Source organism: Ischnura elegans, chromosome 11, assembly GCF_921293095.1.
Source record: "Ischnura elegans chromosome 11, ioIscEleg1.1, whole genome shotgun sequence".
NCBI lineage: Eukaryota > Metazoa > Arthropoda > Insecta > Odonata > Coenagrionidae > Ischnura > Ischnura elegans.
Genome location: NC_060256.1, coordinates 34,869,192 through 34,889,845, shown reverse-complemented (window position 1 = coordinate 34,889,845; position 20,654 = coordinate 34,869,192). Strand labels below are relative to the sequence as shown.

The 20,654-nt window shown below is 37.6% G+C and overlaps 1 protein-coding gene across 1 annotated transcript in view; it reads left to right on the top strand.

Moving 5' to 3' along the window:
- LOC124167606 (kelch-like protein 17) overlaps positions 1-20,654 on the top strand; it is a 119,288-nt gene that overhangs the window by 95,737 nt on the left and 2,897 nt on the right. The window contains exons 7-11 of the mRNA XM_046545585.1: positions 14,283-14,399; positions 15,681-15,897; positions 16,494-16,638; positions 17,967-18,067; positions 18,529-18,684. Coding sequence (XP_046401541.1) covers positions 14,283-14,399; positions 15,681-15,897; positions 16,494-16,638; positions 17,967-18,067; positions 18,529-18,684 — 736 coding nt within the window. The remainder of the gene's footprint in view (positions 1-14,282; positions 14,400-15,680; positions 15,898-16,493; positions 16,639-17,966; positions 18,068-18,528; positions 18,685-20,654) is intronic.

The following is a 20,654-nucleotide window of genomic DNA, read 5'->3' as shown; positions in this document are numbered from 1 at the left end:
GTTAACACACACAATGAAATACGGAAAGGATTTTATATACGAGGCATATTCATAAATTAAGGGTCGTTTGGTCACAGGAAAAAATATACTCTTATAAAACACTTTTTATTGGCACTTTTAGTTGGCTACAAACCTACTTCACTTCTCTACATAATCGCCGTTTACTTCTAAGCATTTTTCGTACCGCTGCACCAGCTTCCGTAACCCCGCTGCATAGAAGCTCGCCGCCTGAGAGTTGAACAAATTGGACTGAGCCACAAGCTCACACTGCTGTCAAAACCAATAAGAAAATTCAAGATTTTCGTTGGGAACTTTTTGATCAAGCAAGGTATAGTCCTGACCATGCACCTAGCGACTACTTCCTCTTCTTGCACTTGAAACAAAGGCTCGGTGGACAACATTTCGAAACAGAAAAGGAACTCCGGGGTTAAAAGGGGTTAAACAAGCTGGTGCAGCAGTACGAAAAATGCTTAAAAGTGAACAGCAATTATGTAGAGAAGTGAATTAGCTTTGTAGCAAACTAAAAGTGCCAATATAGTGTTTTTCATATGAGTATATTTTTTCCTGTGACCTTACACCCCTAACTTTATGAATATGCTTCGTATGTCAACTTAATAATGTTTTCACGCACAACTACACGGAAAAAAACATTTTTCAAAAACTATCAAACTAGTATGATAGGGAGTAGTTTTGTTAAATACACTTAAACTTTGATGCAAAAAAAGTATTTGATTAATTTGATCAAACGTTCTAGATGAATTTTATCGCACATTTCGGCATTTCATAATTTGGTCAATTGTAGGAAAGAGTTTGGTCAATACGCGCACGCTACGTCGCGTCGGTTTCATTATCCTTTTGATCTTGGTAGTTTTTATCGAACTGCTTTGGCCATTTTTATAGAATTTATCAAACTGCATTTATCAAACTGGTTCGGCCATTGTTGGAAAAATATTCAATGGCCCAAACGAACCGAAAAGTAGGATAAATTTCATCAAAATCTGAAATTTCTAGCTAAACTTTTTTCAGTGCAGCCATGCGTCATCCTCAATGGAATAGCACAGCAATTGAACCACTTAAATCAATAATTCACGCTTAAAGAAAAGGCATTCGCATGCTGAGAAAAAGGTGCTTTTAGTGAAACTATTTCATAAATTACAGCAATAGCTCAAACAGCTTGTACGCGTCTCCTTTCTGTCAAAATCTGTGCCTTTTCCAAAACCGTAAACTGTATTTGATATGGGTAACCATGAAATGATACCATAAAAATTGCCTGTCAGCGCACGCCGCTTTCGAGGAGTTCCTTCTTTCAAACTGAAGACTTCAACATGGGCTCCGAAATTTTTCTGTATTCCAGTGATTTCATTTCCGAAATTTCTTTTTAAAGAAGTTATACTACTCACTCAAAATAAATATTTTTGTTTTATGTCCATTTCTGCCAATATTTACCTATGCATCTAAATTAACTCATATGTTTTACAAGGGATTTTGTCAAAACAAGCGATTATTGAACAAGCCCTCGAGTATGAGGCTACATTCCGCGTCTCACGATGAATAACTCGCGATCAATGTCGCGGCGACGGATAAACAGCAGACAGACGAGCGCGCGTATTCCGACCAAAGATCGCTTCGCCTCATTTGAGGACAACATTTATATCTACACTCCATCCTGGTTACCATCTCTATAACTACCAAACATTATATTAGATACTCCTATTCGTGTGTGTTTTATTCGATAAAAACACCAAGGAATCAGTCAATAATTATAGATTTTATCAAAGCGCACACACGATAACGGGAATAAAGGTTTGTATCCCAAGGGGATGGAATACAGCTCCTACAGAGCGATGGATGCACTATTCTGGGTATTAAGGGGAGGTTTCAAACAGTATTACTTAAGGAAGAAAGAGTTTGGGCTAGAACCATAAGATGAGTCTAAGAAGTAGGTAAAAGGAGAAGATTGAACGTAAACGAACGTTTTCCCAACGTTTTTCGAAGCGTCAAAAGTTATTTATTATATAAAGCAATAATTAATTTATTCTGTTTAATAAAAACAGCTCGGCAAACTTCTGCATCAAGCAAAAAAACGCGATGATAACAAACTTTTCGATTACCAGCTGTGATATCGGTACTCAACTGTTTCCGGCTGTATCTTAATTTTGAAATTTTAATAACGGCCTACATCTGCCATTACAGATAGCTATTTCTAATAGCTTGTGTGTAGCGGCATCCGTTAAAAAATTACGTATGTTGGATAGCAGGCATTAAATAGTTAAACCACATGATCTAGGATTCTAATTTAATTACTTACTCTCACTGAATTTACGAGCCGACCAACAGAAAAACATTCACTCCGAGTTTTCACATATTCAGGCTGATACTATTTATCCAGTATTTTTTTCTTAATAATACCCTAGGGCAAAAATAAAAACCGTCCTCAGTGAGTAGGTCAGTATAGCGGTCAAACTGGGTGGTAATAAATCAGACAGAGATAACCTCCAGCCGGTTGTTAGAATGAGTAGTGAATCGATATTTCAGGCTTGTCTGCTGGATTTAAGATCACTTAGTGAAACTCCACGTAAATGAAATATGAAAATAAATCAACTCAGTGACTCATTTAGATTATCAATAAAAAACTATGGTTTCGACTACGCTAAGTAATTATCAATGTTGGCGTTAAACCTGTGAAACTTTATTTTAAGATGATTTACTTTCATTTTTCAAAATCAGAACAAGTAGATAGAAAAGGTATCTATTCTCGATTTTAATTTATAATTTGGTGAATTATATTGATAAAATTCCTCTAAGATTGCTCAAAAAAAGCGCGTAGCCTCGTAGTCTCTAAAGGCCCCCAGCCTAATTCGTCTATCATCTGTGTAGCGCAGTTTTTTTTTAAGAATTGGGCAGCCGTCCTTTGTATTTTATTAAGTTCGAAGATTGAGTCTTTCTGCGCCGGATCCCATATGTTCGCGAGGCCAGTAGCGGATACAGAAAAAACTCAAGGGGGGGTGCAAAATATATTTCTTGAGCTACCCTTTACTTTTATCGTAATGAAAAATAAGTTGCAAGCAAAGTTTAAGAAAGTTTTATTCAAACTGACTGAATATATACGTATACAAGAAAATGCTATCTTATGGTACAAAAAAAGTTCCAATTGTGGTTCTGAGATGTTAGGCAAAGGGAGCGGCCCTGCAAGGGGTGGGGGCGCGCGCCCTCCATGTGTATCCACTGCCGCCACTGGATGTGGCCGAACGAGTTCGAAATAGCACCGTTTTTTTATATTTCATCGGAAAATCTTCCCACGACACGCTTGACGAAATCTAACTTCTATTCGCAATGACGGTTTCACTAGAGGGGAGTAATTTTTTATGGGTTTCCTTACTCTTTACCTTGGGGGCTGCATAGAGAAGGCACAATTCCATCCGATTGAAGGCTGATTTCTGTTGCCACTTCGGTCGCATTTTAATAGGTTTTCAAAAATGCCCGCGGCGTGGTGACGAGTGCAATGCAATCCACTTTTTTCCAATATTTTGCTGTTTAAAGTTTTTAATTGCGAGGAATAGCATTGAAGAGCCGTGAATTTGATAGATCACATAATCTTGCATAAAAATTTCTGCCAACACCCCCAATTATACCTTATTTCCCCGTGAAACTCGGATCAATTTGTGCATCAGCGACGCGAGTGGTGACTTCTGTAACCCCATTTTAATGCGCGGTAGTTGACTACACATTTAGAGGCCGAGTTGAGGATCCTCTTTTGTAATATTCTTGCTCTTTACCATCGAATAAAAAAAACAAATAAACACAGTATAACGATGCCTTCATTATTCGGATATGCCTCCGCGTCAATGGTGCCCGAATCTTGCCTTTTTTACCGTCACATTTCAACCAGAAGAAGATGACACAAGGTTCGTAATAACTTTCCGCTTTCAATATCCCAGACTTCTATCTGATTTTAGTCCTAGTTTTTCAAGCTTCCCTTATTTCATATAAATGGGTAAAGTCTTATTTAGGAACTTAATGAAAAAATTCAGCTTGGTATACATGTAAATAAAGTCGAGTAGAAGGTACAAACTCAATTAATCGCAGTATAAATAAAGTCAAGTAGCTCCAAGTCGGTGCTACCTCTTGCCGTCAAGTACCTGGATAATTACTGCAGCGCTAGGGTGGCCACAAAATTCCAACTCACTGCTCGAACGCATCGACGCTCCGTGAGTTGAATCACAAACTTAATCTTCATACTGGGCCTCTGTATTCGTTCCATGGCATTTTCATGAGTTCCGAGTCCCAATTTTATATCCCTGACACTTCCCTAGCCGGTATGAGTCCTGAGATAGGATAATCAGCAAAACTGTTGCACAAAAACCAACAGACGCTTGCCCGAAGAACCCAAATATCATCTCGTCAACACCTATGAAATCTTAGATCTAACTTCATGCAATGCTATTTTTTTAATGACAATCCCCTCGCCCCGTCGCTACGAGTGCTTCGCAGCTTCGCGCTTAGTTCTTGAAAACCTTCAATACAATATTTTAATTTATTCGTGATACAGGTTATCTTTTAAGCTCCTTAAACACGTTATCTCTTTTAGAGAACGTTTAAAATTATTCGTATTTCTTAGATTTTATTTTAAATGTTTTTGCCTACTTTAGCGTTTATAGGAATACCATAAATTTTCCCAAGATCGTGTTTTATTAATATATTGCAATTTTCAAAGATTCACGACATTATAAAGTTTGAATCAGTCATTCGAAGATCCACTAATCCATCACCTAATGAGCAGGACCCTCCCTAAGGATCCTCAAAGAAAGAATCATAAGAGAGAGGATTGTTAGGGTCTCCCTCCAGCTCTGAGGGTCTGACTTTCTTTGTATATTTTCCGCTCACAGAGGAGACTTGCGATATAATCGCCGCAGCAGAAGGGTTTTGGAGAAAGGATTTTTATTCGAGGCAGGGATTCGCCGCCAGCCCATTCAAAGGGAGCAATTTACAGCACGAGGGTGCAGGGAAAGACGGAGCGTGAAGCTGCGAAGCACTCGTAGCGACGGAGCGAGGGGATTGTCATTAAAGAGGGTGCACACGGGAGATGATTTACTCGTCTTTTAGGCAGGGAAAACGAGAAAGGTGGGATGGGAGCATTCAGCCCCTGCATGAGACATTACGAGAAATCCATCATCAAGATTGTGATGACGAACCAAATGTGAGCCAAAATATTGAACAAAACTTACCGCGTTTTTTAATAAATCCAAATTGATGCTAACCCGTGCGAATATTCGCATTTTCACGCTATCAGGGAATAAGTATGTAAACGAAACTGTGTAACTGGGTTTTAAATAGAGAAAATGTATCATAAAGTACACTCTTCATCCTTGTTTTATACAATAATTTTATAATTAGCATATATAATAATTCTTGAATACATTCAACACAATAATTTTATTTACTCGTGATACAGGTTATCTTTTAAGCTCCTTACGAACTCTTTTAAAGAACGTTTTACGTTCTTCATACTTCTTAGATTTTATTTTCGATGTTTTCGTCTTCTTATGCTACGTTTGTTTCGTTTAGTTATGGAATTAACGGGTTTCAAACCTTTTTTTTTTTTAATTAAAAAAAGTGTGGAGTCGATATAACTCGTGCGAGTTATAGGCATAGAAAAATTGAAAGTTTAAAGTCAAATTAATGGGTAAATGGTGAAATTAATATTGAGATTTATTTTTCGTCAAATGCCGGTGATTCTAAGTTTATAATGATACCTCATTTACCACTGTAGGTGCAGTATTAACGAAGCATACACGGAGTGACGGAGAAAGACCTTTCTGTAATAATATATACGATTGATGGTAACTTATATGATATTGTACTACCTTCGTTACAATCGGTAAAGAAATTTGTTCAAATTAGGTACGTCAAAATTCTTGTCTCTTCTTTTTCATTTATGTATAAATGATTTTTTTTTATTTTATTATTAAAAAAACGTTGTCTTTCCTGCCTTCATGTATTATTTATTGTAACCATTACGATACATAGCCCTGAAGAAGATATAAGAAATATATCGAAACGTAGGCGAACGATTTTGCATTTCATTCTCACACCTATACTCCAAAACGTTAATTATCATTACCGCGTAACTATTTCAGTTGATGCCGCGAAGGCTCTGCTTTTTATACCATAAATAATTATATTAAAACACAATAAAAGAGTTTTTTAAAAACACGCTCTCCCCAAAAACAGTATAAAATTTACTATATTGTAAAAAAATAAACTTTTCATCAGTCATAGAATGAAGCATGGGTTCTGATTCGGTTTATATAATAATATTGCGTGCCAATCCTTACTCTCTATCAGGCATTTCTACTTTCATTTTTAATTAACCTAATCTACGTCCACGCTTTATTCCTCGAGAGATGGTAAGCTTATTTATTTACATTTTAGAGCATTTTATTCTGTTTTTGGGAAAAATGTGTTTTACTTACTTTTATTCCCACCTCTCTTTTAGTAGTGAATCACGTAAACGATAAAACCAGAGCTGTTAAAGCACTTTCTACAGAACAAATTAAATATTATTATGGTTAATTTTAAATAAAGAGGAGAAGAAACGAGGAAAAAAATATCATTTTTTATACATCTCATATTATGAGGTGAGGCCTTCCTTAGAGCTTTCCTCGTTTACGAAGCATTTTTTCTGCTAAAGATACTAAAATCGTATATGCTCTAATTTCGGGTATTTACCCAGGCCAGCGGGGTATTAATCTACATCTACATAATACCCTGCGAGCCACCTCTAGGGTGTTTGGCAGGGGGTGATCAATCACCAGCATGCAGCATGTTTTTGGACTCCCTCATGCACACCACACCGTCCAAAAAACGTCCCGTATACTAACAAACTATAGGTACTACTATATGCTGTTAGAAATAATAATTGAATTAAGAAACATGCATTAATTTTTACATATGTTAGTAGGCTAAACTACAAGTCATGCAATCTATTTACGAGTTCTATTGCTGCCGTTATAATCTCTTATTGATCGTGGAAAAAATGACATTCGGAATCTGTCTGTTCTACAATCTATCTCTCTTATTTTATTTATATGATCTGATCTTCCGTAGTATGTTGGTGTCCGTAAGATATGGTTAACTTCGTCAGAAAAGACACTGCTCTTGAATTTATCTAAAAGGTTTAGTCTATTTTTCAATCTACGTTCCGACAGAGATTCCCATCCGAGTTTATCTAAGAGATCAGTTACACTAAAAAGACTATCGTAACGACCTTTCACATACCTGGCAGCTCTTCTTTGCACGCGTTCTACCTCTGTTATTAAGCCTTTTTCGTGAGGGTCCCAAACACTGGCAGCGTATTCCAAATGTGGTCTAACGAGGGAAAAGTAGCTAATTTATCTCACTTTGTCGTCGCACTTTCCTAATATTCTTTTAACAAAACCCATTTTACGATTAGCTTGACCGGTTATTTCTCGAATATGTTTATTCCACGATAGATCATTATTGAGTCTAAAATTATTCTATTCTATTCTAAAAATCTATTAATCGAGGGATCCACATCACCATTTGGTACAGCACAGCGCGAAGGGGAGACAGCGTAGCTCAAAGCCCTTAAGGTCGTTCGCAGTGCTTCACCGAATAGAAATCTCAGTGAACAGGTGCCTCAGCCACGTCGGAGGAGATTGAGGGGAGAGAGATGGGGAGAGGGGGAAGGAGGGAGTGATGCGCGCGCATCGGAACTCAATTGCATCCTTCCCTTTCCCTCGATCATCCGCGCGTTTTACAGAGAGAGAGGAGAGGCTGAGGGGTATAGACAGAATTCCATAAACTCCACAGCACAGCTTCCACTTTTTACTTTCCAGATCCGATGGATTTTCGAAAATAACGAGACCCTTATTTTCAAAGCTTTGCTCCGTAACAGGGTTTCAGAAGTTCAGAGTTACCGGCGGCAAAAGTTCGAGATTGTTAACAGACATTGTCATTAGTCACGCACGAGCAGTCATATTTTTCGACAAACTACAAATTTAAACTTAAGCTTTCAGCTTGAAATATTCAGGATATATAGATCAGGCCCCTTCCAACATTGATCCTCATCTCAAATGTGAAAATTTCACACCATTTTAGCACCTCTTGGAGTTGCGTTCTTGGAGTAAAACTTTAATAAATTGTATTAAATTTCACCAAGTATTAAAGTTAAAAAAATTCTTTAATACAAAGTATTAATGCAAGGAATATTAGTGCATATTTTTTCAGTCTCATATACAGTGTGTAAATCTCAGGATGATAATGTTAGTTTTGAAGTAGTAACATGGCAGGGAATTGAGAAAAAATATAAACAATCGAGCGGGAAAGATCCGTCCCCTTAAATGGACCCACTACCTCTGCGGGAAGCACTCTAAGTAATAAAAGAAAGAGGTGAGGCTTTCCCGGCGTATGAAGATGTTGAAGTTGTTTCGGGTTTCCCACAGGGTGAGGTTCTCCATCTGCTGACGTTCCCATGGCCGTGTCGTCTATCGTCATCAGGACGATGAAACTAATGACGATGGACGACACGGCAATCGAAACGTCGGCAGAGATGGAGAGCCTCACCCGTTGGGAAACCCGAAAAAACTTCAACACACTAAGTAATAGTAGCGTTTATTGCTCGTCTATAATTGAACGAAAATATCATGAAATCCTATAATCAAGAATTTAAAGCAAAATCGAAGCGAAGACACACTAGTGAAAATATTCGAAACATTCGTTTGTATATTCATTCCATACCCTTGCTTTTCCACTTGTAAATCCAAAACTTTTCTCGTGGCATTCATGTATATTTCACCGCCGTTCACGCAGCAGGCTTCGAAATATTTCACCATTAAAAAGGGTTTACTGTATTTATCACAAATATGGCGTCACACTGCTTAACCTTTACGGCTTAACTTTGTGGAACCACGAGATAGAAAAATAAAATTCACACTGCACGTTCCACACTGGCAATTTCTTAATGAAATTTTACCACCGAAAGTTGCATATTCGTGATTATAGCAATCATGTCCATCAAAGATCATATAGGTATTATGAGTAACTTACAAAAATGAGGCAGTAAAGACTAACTTAACCTCTAAGTCTATAAATGGCATTAGCATCTTTCAAAATAATTTCATAAAACTGAAAGTTATATTAGTTATTCAATCTGATGGATGGAAAAAGAGACTGCCACAGCCCACAGAAGATAATTGCAAGAAATATCCCAAGCTCATTGAAATGGAATGGAGCTCCTACATATCGAATGAAGGACTAATTTACGTAGGAAGAGAGGGTTCCCCATTGTTCCTATTAAAAGTCTACAAATGGCATTAGCATCTTTCAAAATAATTTCAGAAAACTGAAAGCTACCGTTTAGATTGATCGATTATAGTCTGTATACCGTAGGGTGGCGCACGGGCCCGCCGGCTACCTGAGTCGGTCCCATAGTTTTTATGGTCGCTCCTTTCCTTCCCCTGGTGCTCGCGGACTGACTCAGGTAGTTGATGGGCCCGTGCACCACTCTATAGTCTGTATACCGAAGAGTGGAAGGACCGACCATAAAAACTGTATAGGACCGACTCAGGTAGCTGGCGCACGGGCCCGCCACCTGAGTCCGGGCCGGGCACCTGAGTCGGTCCGCGAGCGCCAGGGAAAGAAATTACCGACCATAAAAACTATGGGACCGACTCAAGTAGCCGGCGGGCCCATGCGCCACCCTACGGTATAGACTATAATCGATCAATCTAAACTTTTCCATTTTAAAGGAGCGATGGGGAACCCTCTCTTCCTACGACTTCTTCAGACAAGAACCCTTTACGCTCGGAATTATATAGCCCTTATCCCAGTAGTCCACTCTGAATATCAATTATTTAATACCTTGAACGGGAAATCGCGCTGGTCAAGTGTCACTTGACATGCGAGTTTATAGTGAGTTAGGAAATGTCGAGTGTAACTCGAAATTCAAGTGGAAAAGGTTGAATGAAGGCCAAGGAGAGCTGGCAAAAAGATTAAAAACATAAATGATAATCATCATAGGTAGAATATGATATAATAATCGAAACCATGGTCGTTAATCCATTGCCAGTGTGGAAAGTAAAAAAAGAATTTGAATTTGCTATGGTTGCGTTCGTTTAAACGGCTAATAAGACACAAAAAAAGACAAAATAACACCGGTCGAAAGGAAATGATGAATTCTCTTCATCCGAGGTGCCTTTCAAAGAACATTCATGAATACAAGGGCCAGGGTGATGAAAGAAAAAAATATACATCTCGCGGTCAGGAACATGGGCATCCATATTGCCCCTCCGCGCAGTTTTTCATTTCACTCGCACGGACGTGCGCGCCTATGCCACCATTCCAATTAATTTCGCCGGCCGCAGCAATTTAGACCTTTCACCACCCGCCCCTCTCCAGGCTGAACTCGAGAAATTGGAGGGTTAATTGGATTCAGCGGTCATTTTGCAGGGCTCCAAACATTCCCTCGCCCGAATAATCCTAGGGTCGGACGCGAGGAGAAAGGAAATAGAGGTATCCATATGGCGTTCCCCATTGTGGAACTATCAAATTGCGCTCGCTTGCATCCATGCTGCTTTCAGAGGGATATTCGCAGTTACCTAATGGCGATAGATCGATTCGTAAGGCCTGGTTACACGGTACATTAACCCGTACAAGTTAATTTACGTTTGCGTTAATGATTTTGGTGGACCGGAACCGAACATGTACGAATGCATGAACCGAATTAGAACAGATTCTATTTTCTGTGCATATAGTCGTACAAGTTGGGTGGTTACACGGTGAATTGTTGCGTTCATTCTCGCGTTCATACATTTAGACATTAATCCGTACGTGAATGTATCGTGTAACCAGGCCTTTAGTTATTGAGAACTCTTCGAGTGACTGCCATGACTGCTATGTGAATGATGAGACTAACAAACAGAAATCACTTGTTTTTATTGGAAAAGTTATCGTAATCATAATAATAAAACGTTATTGTACTTTTCCACACGATTAAATTAATACGACCGGTTTCGTCGCAGAGGCGACATCATCAGGTACAGAATCCGTTATAATAACAGTTATTTTACCAACGGTAATCCCCCATTATATTCGTTCATTAGACCTACTTTTTCAATTTTATTATAACAATAAAAAGCTGTTAAATTCTAAACATATTGCTTGATTTCATAAATTTAACTATAAAATGTGATTAAATCGTGTGGAAAAGTACAATAACGTTTTATTATTAAGAATGGATTTTCACAAAGTAAAGCCAGAAACAATCAAGTTTATCGTAATCATACTTGTGTAGTACAGTGGTCTCTCGGTAAACCGGCAGATATCGGACCAGAGCACTGCCGGATTACCGAAAACGCCGAGTAACGCGAAATCACTAAATATGTCGCAATCAAACGGCAGAAGCTACGTTTTATTGTATAAATACAGGTATGTAATTTATTTTATCATACAGTACATTAGTGTATACACGTAATTGAAGTATTAACGTAAAGTACAACTACAATAAAGAAAAATTAAACTTAAATTACTGTACTGTATTGTTTCGTATCAATTATCCACATTATTCCATTGAATTGGAAGGCTTCCCTCTCAGTAGACACTACTTCCCTATTTTCTGAGTTTGGCTAGGCTCACCTGCGAAGTAGACTACTCGAAATTACCGAGCTGCCTGCATGAAACCGCCAAATTACTGGCAGGGCCGGAAAAGAATAAGTGCCAGTATTTAAATTACTATTTATACTTGATGTGATATTAATTTCAATCAAAAAGTGAGAGGGAGAAATTTGATAATTATTCAATATTTTTTAATTAAAGAAGGAGCCAATTGCCCGTAGAAAATATTTTTCATCATTTTACAAGCATTTTTCCTTATATTAAAATCATATGTCGCACGATTTTTTCGCTCTGACGACAGTAAAATATTACCAATGCATCGTCCACGATAATTTCGGGCATACCATGCCTTACAGTAATAGTTATGTCCTCCATTTTCCCAAAAATTAAATCGCATTAGCATTAGAGCAAGATACCGCATTGACGACTGAAAATATCGGACATGTGCTATACAATTTAATGCTTGTCCACTCTCGGGGAGAATTTCATCAAAATTCTTCAATTTCCCTTTTCGAAGAAATCTACTTATATATGTGGCATTCGTAGGGCGAATCAAAATTTTAAACCTTACTCAAATTCTATAGCTTAATTTTCAATAGGGCTACTATTTAGAAAAATATCAGCCAAAATCAAAAATTTAATTAATATCGTATGTATTTTAGCATTATCGAAACTGTTTTGGTTTTGGTGTTCATGGAAAAGCGATCACACTATATTTTTTTGGGGGGGGGGATACAAATATAATTTTTGCGCGAATCGTAACCAGCAATAGACATCAATAATACCTACTACTATCCAAGTATCTATTACCAGTGCCATCTAAATGTACAAAAAGTTTTCACCTTAAATATTTGAACCGCTTAAACAGATCAACATGCATTGATACCAGACTGAGTGGCCTCCGAAATCAATGCAGTAACATCACTTGAAGTGACCCCTTAAATCCCTCTTCCCCTGTTAACAATTCTACGCCGCGTGTTGCATATGCCCAAGGATATCACAATAGCTGTAAGGGCTTGCCGCATATTAAAACCCTTGATCTGCTGGCTTACTTTCCGGATGTGTCGAACATCCCTCCATTCTTACCTAAGTTATTCCCGACCTCAATCTGTAGGGGAAGCATTCCAATCCCATGAGCTTGGAACCTTACTTCCAATTATATTACATGCACTCTGGAAATCTCACTCAAAGTGATCAAATCCGTCCATCAGATTGAATCACTAATGACTAGAGGTCCGTGAATTTCGTGAGACGCGATAACACGAAATAACACGAAATAACGCGAAATCGGTAAATAAAAACGAAATTTCGCGTTTTTTGCGATTTTAGGTGGATTAGCAAAAAAATCAAATCTAATGAGTCATAATCTATTAAAGCCTAAGCCTTCATTGTTTAACGCTGCCGGCGTTCATTTGTCGTTTAGTCTCACGTAAAACGCATCCGCGTAATATCGCGCACTGCAGTGATTTCTCCGCCAGAATTTGCCGTTAAATTTATCACAGCCTCACTCTTCGATTCCCATGTATCAATCCTGAAATATTTAGAATAAGGCGCTTTCTCACCTGACGAATTAGATATTATGAATTAAAAACGTGCGGAAATAAATTTAACTATCTGTTAAAACACTATTTTAAATGGATAAATATGCTCAAAATTTACTGTCTGAGACTGCCGTACATATTTGTTATTCTTGCTGCAGACTCTGGAAAATTACAGCCAAATTATTGCCGCCATGATCTAGTAAGCACATGTGTAACTCATCTGACCAAGATGTAATGTGAACCACATGTAACGTATAGATAAGTGCATTCTCTAAAACACACCCACAAACCGATGTAATGTCAGTGAAAAGAGAAAAACCGGAAAAGTTTGTCCCTCTCTCTTCACATTCATTCTTCACGATCTTTACGTTACATGTGGTTCACATTACATCTTGGTCAGATGAGTTACACATGTGCTTACTAGATCATGGCGGCAATAATTTGGCTGTAATTTTCCAGAGTCTGCAGCAAGAATAACAAATATGTACGGCAGTCTCAGACAGTAAATTTTGAGCATATTTATCCATTTAAAATAGTGTTTTAACAGGCCTTACTGGTAAAACACAAAATTTCATACACATTTCCAACAGTACGCCACACACACATAACCAGTTCTTTTTCCTCATATAAGAATGCTTTAAAGTCAATATATGTATTAAATAATATATTAAGTACATATATTGGAAATAATAATCTATTGGAGAAAATTATAGGCAGCCGAAGTTACAGGCTCCAATTAATAGCCCATTCTAAAGGTTGATGATTCTAGTTTGAAATGACTGCTGAAAATTGGTGTTAGAAAGTTTATGGTCACTTCACACTACACAGCATCAGTAGCTCAAAGAATGGGAGTAATTCACAGCCCAAATCATCGGCTGCCTACTTTTTTTTATGGTGGCAAGCCCAAGAGAAGTTCATACTTATTATTCCCTGGGATGGTGTAAAATAAAACATTCTATTACAAGCCTCAAGAGTTATAACCCACTGTACAACTTAAATTGAATGATTTAGTGTAGAAATTTTAAACTCAAAGCTATTAATTCACACACGCAAGCTAAAGAAATGGCTGTGGAGAGATAATGACCATTTTTCCTTCTTTCTCTTCAGGTGGAGGGCCTGATATCCAGCGGCCAGTTGAACGTGCCCTCAGAGGAGATGGTCTTCTTGGCAGTGCTCAGCTGGGTGAAGCATGACTTGCCCAAGAGAGAACAACACCTACCACAGGTATGTTAGATACAGCCAAAGCCTCACTAAACCAGAATCATGGCATTTACCATACTATCTTAGATCTAAGGAATCAGTAAACAAAGCAGCTGAACCATATCAGCCTAGAAAATCCTCAGCTCAAAAAACTGCTCAGTCATCCCACCTCCAAAATTAGTCTGAAATCTCAGATCAAACCATGTAACCATCTCTTATACACCATAGACTGTGAACCATGCAATTAACTAACCCTTTGCGGATAATTTGATGACATCACCCACTTTTGTGGAGCAGGCCACGTCTTCTCAGCTACTCATTTCCTCCTCACATCACCTTGTAGGTTTTTTTATATTTGTATTCTAGTGAGCAAGTCTCAATGAGCAGTTCTCTCTGAAGAAGCAAATGAATTAGAACTCAAATGATGTCACCAACTCATAAAAAAGGGCAACAACTCCACATTTTCTTATGAAGTAATGGCTGAATGAGGAAAATTATTATACTGATGAATAATGGATGGAAGGGAAAAACCAGTATTTCTCTCCCATCATCTGAATTCTTAAATGAATTGTAATTCCGAATGTAAATAAATGACCCCATGGTATTCAAATGACAGATGTTGAATAAAGGAGGGCAGAGAGCTAATTACAAAAATATAGCAGCCTACTCAAACACTTGGGAGCATTTAAGTTTAATGTAAGCACATTTTTAGCCATTGGACCTCTGCCCTCCAACATATAAGCAAAAATAAGAATTTTTTTAACTCCTCCACCATTTATATAAAATTTTCCAATTTTTTATGTTTGCTTGATATTAAAAAAATAAAAATTTTATAATTATTTTGAAGGGTTTATTAAGCAATGTCATATCATTACTATAATTCTACCATTGCTATATTTCTACATACATATGTATTACTATAATTCTACTATTTAAGTACTTTAGGATTACATATTACTAAATTAAATATGTTAAAGTATTCTTTTAATAAATTACTATAATTACACATAACACTGCAAACTAAATCTGCATCTGTATTGTCTAGATAAAAATTTAATTTGAGCCTTCATCCATATGAACACAGTACTCAATGACTACTCCTTTCCTCAGGATGAAACCTTGCTGTTTTATGTAAGCAATTAAGCAGTACTGTAGAACCCCCTCCCACTTCTCAGAAAAAGTAAGCACACTATTTACTCCCTAAGGAGTACTTCCATAGCACTTGAACATCCCTGAAAGAGTGTACTAAAAATATGCTTTCATCATTTTTATTTCCAAATGACTGACCTGTACTCACCACCCAAGCTGATGCGTCACGTCCGGCTGGCGCTGATTGGCCGTTCATTCCTGATGTCTCGGGTAGAGGGAGAGGCGTTAGTTCGGCGAGGGGGCGCTGAGGTGCGCGAGCTGGTTCTCGAGGCCATGAAGTACCATCTGCTGCCCGAGCAGAGGGCAGCACTCTCTACGCCCAGGACGGCACACCGCAGACCACAGGGGACCAAGCCGTACCTGTTTGCCATTGGTGAGTGTCTCATTATTGAGAGGCAATGTGGGTGAATAATGCAATGCATAGCTAAAGGTACACCAATGAGAACATTTAGGGGGATAGAATATAGAAAATATACAAATAAATATAGTTTTTCTCTTTTTCCTACCCTTTATATTTAATGTTGAATCAGTTTCTCGGAGAATAGGTATTGAAAAATTTTTAATTAAAATTTTTGCCAACATTTCAGCCATGCTTTTTTACTTTAGATGAGGAAGTGCAGGATTCCAAAAAAATAATTCAAACCAATAAGCTTTTATAGATTGATTTTCCTCTAAATTAAAGATGAAATGCACACAGAATAATAATTTATCCAATATTTTTTTAATCACTGACAAGCTATTCATAATGAAATGCTAAATAAAAACAGTTCCATTATTCTGAGCAAAAATTACAAGAAATTTGCTGGTATTAAATGGTTTGATACATACTTTGGAATGACATCTTAAAAAAGAGCAATATCTTTAATGAAAATATAAGAAGAATATGATGTTAAATAAATCCATAAAACTACGAAATAAATTTTAATTCAACCTTATATGACTAAAGAGATACCCACCTCTGTTTTGAAGGTGGCGGCAACCTGTTTGCTACGCACAATGAGTGTGAACGCTACAGCCCCAGGACTGATCGCTGGCACTCCATTGCACCCATGATATTCAGGCGGAGTCGAACAGGGGTCACAGCCATTGGACACCTTCTGTACGTCGTTGGTGGGTGAGTACATCTTCAGGTCCAGTTGATCAGTCTGATAACCACATATTACTTGCCCTGAGTTTAAATAGAATGGATTAGACATTCCTTAATGTTGATAGAGATATTAATTATAAAATTTCCACAAATGTTAGAAGTTCTTTCCCCTAAATCAGGAGCTAAATACCACCCACTATGGCTAAAAGAGCTGGAGGAAATAATGAATGCTTGTAAAGGAGTAATTCTACAAACTTAGGAAACAATAAAATATACGAGACATTAAAACTGTACGTTAAAATTTTTACCCCGATATATATTTTGTTCCGATTTGGTAATAACAGTTCTTATGTTTATAAGTAATATTTCAGATCTTGCACTGAAATGAACGCTTGCCATCTTCATCATTTAGTGACGTATGTAAAATTTGCTGGCACGCACTACTAGCTACTGCAAACTTTATTAACATTGGTTTGTGTATTAGCATATCGATACCACTGCAAAAAATGCTCAACAATCACCCACCGAATCAAATCTGCTCATCTAGTAGCCCAACAATATGAATCTGCTAAGCTGCCAGTGTCCGGAGTATAACGGCTCATCTCCTATTCCTCAAGCTTGGAGGTGAGTGTTTATGCTCCGGACACTGCCAGCTGAGTAGATTCGTATTGTTGTGCTACTAGATGAGGGGATTTGATTCGGTGTGCGATTGTTAGCATTTCTGCAGTGGAGGTATCGATATTACTATTCTCTGACATTAGTTGTGGTATTTAGTGACTTAGGCAGCAAACAAAGTTTTACATTAATGAACAACTAACGATAATTAACCTTAGTTAGAGTGAGAGAAGCCAGTTTCACTCCTCTTAGCTATGAGTTCACAAAGGAAGGGGTTTTCTTCATAAAATAATCCAATATATAACAGTGTGTAATCACAATAATCCAAATATGTAATATCAACTGCAGACCGGTTTTTCAATGAACCCCTTTGAGTATTCAGTAACATTTTCTAGGAGGTATTCAACAAAAAGTTAGTCTTTTTTGTTCTAAAATAGCTAAACCATTATGCCATTAAGCCTTTTCAACAGTCGTTGTTATGCTGTTGATAACAAACAAAAATATAACCCAAGCAAGCAGGGTCTGTGATGTCAGAGCATGTTTTTGATCCTTCAATATCAATTCAAAAAATTTCAACAGCTACAGTACGCCAGAAATATGATTCCATCCAGAATAACTCTCATTAAGATATGAAATTTTGTTACTTAATCACAAATTGCCCCAAAATGACCTCTGCAAATAGTCCATTATATTTAGAGCCTCAGCTGTAACTCCTAACTTACTTCTCCATCCCTGCATAGGTATGACGGGGCAACTGACCTGGCGACAGCCGAGTGTTACAACCCGCTGACCAATCAATGGGCGGCCGTCACCCCCATGGGCACCAAGAGAAGTTGTCTAGGTAATGTTTGAGTAAATGCGTTGGCAATTGACCTTAAAGTGGAAATAATCTGCTGTTCGTTGATGAAAACAGAGCTTAAGGATGAATTACTGGGTCCATCTCTGTAAATATTCAACATGTGGAATCTAACTGTTTGGAGAAAAGTAGACACTCAATAAATGCTCAATATTAATTCCAAAGCACATAATGTATTCCTCCCCATTGCATTCACAGTTGTTTTAGCCCCTCATCAAGTCATAAGGAAAAAGGCTGCTCCATAAGCTCCAGTTTATTAAAAAAATACTTAAATTTCCATGTTTTCTAGAACTAAATATTTTTTTAGTACTTTATCATCACTGAAGAATTTGGGATGGTATTATTTACTGCTCTAAATTGGGAAGGGTTCCCCTTGAGTCCATTCCTTGGTCCACACATCATTGTACGTGTCCTCAACTTCTCTCCCTTGGATTGTCTCAATAAAGGCATCTGCAGCTTTGATGGACTGGCATATGTGTGCGGGGGCTATGATGGCGCTTCCTGCCTGAGCAGCGTTGAGCGGTTTGACCCTTTGACCTCAGTTTGGACTTCTTGCCCCGCCATGGTCACTAGGCGGAGGTACTGCCGACTAGCAGTGCTAGGTGAGTCTACTAATGAATAGATGAAGCCCACAAAACATTTCACATCCATATTCTTCCCAAATCTGCGCAGATATTCTCTTTTTCCCATGCATATACAGTTAAGGACCTCAAATCCAGAAAGGTTAGGATCAGAGGGTTTCAGGATTTATAGTTTTTCTGGATTTCTGGTCTTCAGCATGCAGAAAAAGTGGTTCACTTTTTTGTAGAATTTCAATGCAATAAAACCATGACTCAGAAATTACTCATCAAAGGGATTTTAACATTTATCAGCATATAAACCTTCCAGCTGTATTTCAATTTAATATATGCAATAAAATCTTGCCGAATAAGTCGTCAAATCACGACCATAGCTTCTGCAGCATAAACTATATGTGCTTAATACTATATGAGAATGAGCAATAAATATTTCTTTTTCTTCATGCTCTATAGCTTTAATTGATAGCGTTTGCTAGCATATGTTGCAATACCTATCAATACCTTCCTTATAGTCAGACAGTAAATCTGTACATATACTTGTATATTTTGTTAATTAATTAATTTATATAGGCGGTCAGGCTCTTGTACTCGACATTTGAGATCCCTAAGTGTCCCTGCCTAGGTTGTTAGCGTATGTTCATAGCATATGCTAACTTCCTACTCGTCCCAGAACAAGGCTCGGAGAGTGGTGCCACGAGGTGGCAAGTCGAAACACTACGCGGAGGAATTTTCAAACGTCCCGGATTTCTGGTTTTCGGGTTTCTGGATTCCAGATTTGAGGTCCTCAACTGTACTATATCCTACAATCTGAGATCTGCAGGGAATTCTGAATTTCCAATTCCAAAATATCCTCATTTTCATAGATTAGATTCTCTTTTCACATTTAGGAATATTGCCTCTACATATGAGCATAATTTCCACTCGCATTTCTAAAATCTGCAACTGGCTGTAAAATAGCATATCATTTGTTCAAATACTTTTATTTTCACATCCCTAGGAAGCAAATTGATAATTTTAACTGCTGCGCATTTCAGAAAAAAAAGAGTTAGTAGCATCAAAATATTAGACTGTCAAATCTATTGTTATGATACATAACTTTCAATAAACAGACATAAGGTGCATAAAAGACAATAATAGACATAAAAGAACAATTTAATTATTTTCACACAGTGATGTCCAGCATTTGACTCATTTATTCTGTGCTTTGCTGTGATATGATCACCCTGTTACAGTTTCACTGACATTTACACTATCTCTTACTTAGATTGTGGAAGGAAGAGATAAATGCCCCTTCTGATACTTGCCACAATGGTACTTGGTCCCAACATCAATCATACCACTCAAGCTAGGCTTCAAATTCACATATGGGTTTTACTTAAGCATTACAACCACCCTATTCTTGTTGAATAAATAATGAGTATAATATACTTGCTTTCATGCAGAAAATATTACTTAATTTTCTTTCCTTCTCTTTGTTTGCATTCAATAATTTTCAATTTTCATTAAGTAAATATGAAATGTCCTAAGCATGCGTTTAGCTACTTTAAGCAAAACTTCATTCAGTCCCTTGGAAGTGATCCTAGTAAACATGAGATTCTGGGGGTTAAGGAAAAAATTCTTAAAGTTTGAAACTTCCTCATGGTCACATGCTGGAACCAGGCCTGGTGCTAGGGTAGGGCGGAGGGGGCACAGGCCCCAGGTGGCAGTTTTCAGGGGGTGGCAAAATTTGAAAAGTTAATTTTAAAAAGTTATTTAATTTTTCTTGTTAAATTATTTAACTATTATTTATAATTCATAAATTGTTGAACAATAATATTAATTAATGTTCTTAAATGCAAACATATGGTGTGTAATTACAACTACTGTATCTCAAAAAAATTGCTTACAGATGTATAGTATTTTATTGATGGGGGAGGAGTAGGGAGGAAGTACACTGATCTTTGCTCCCCTTGAAAAAACTCCTAGTTCCGACTCTGGCTGGAACCAATATTATT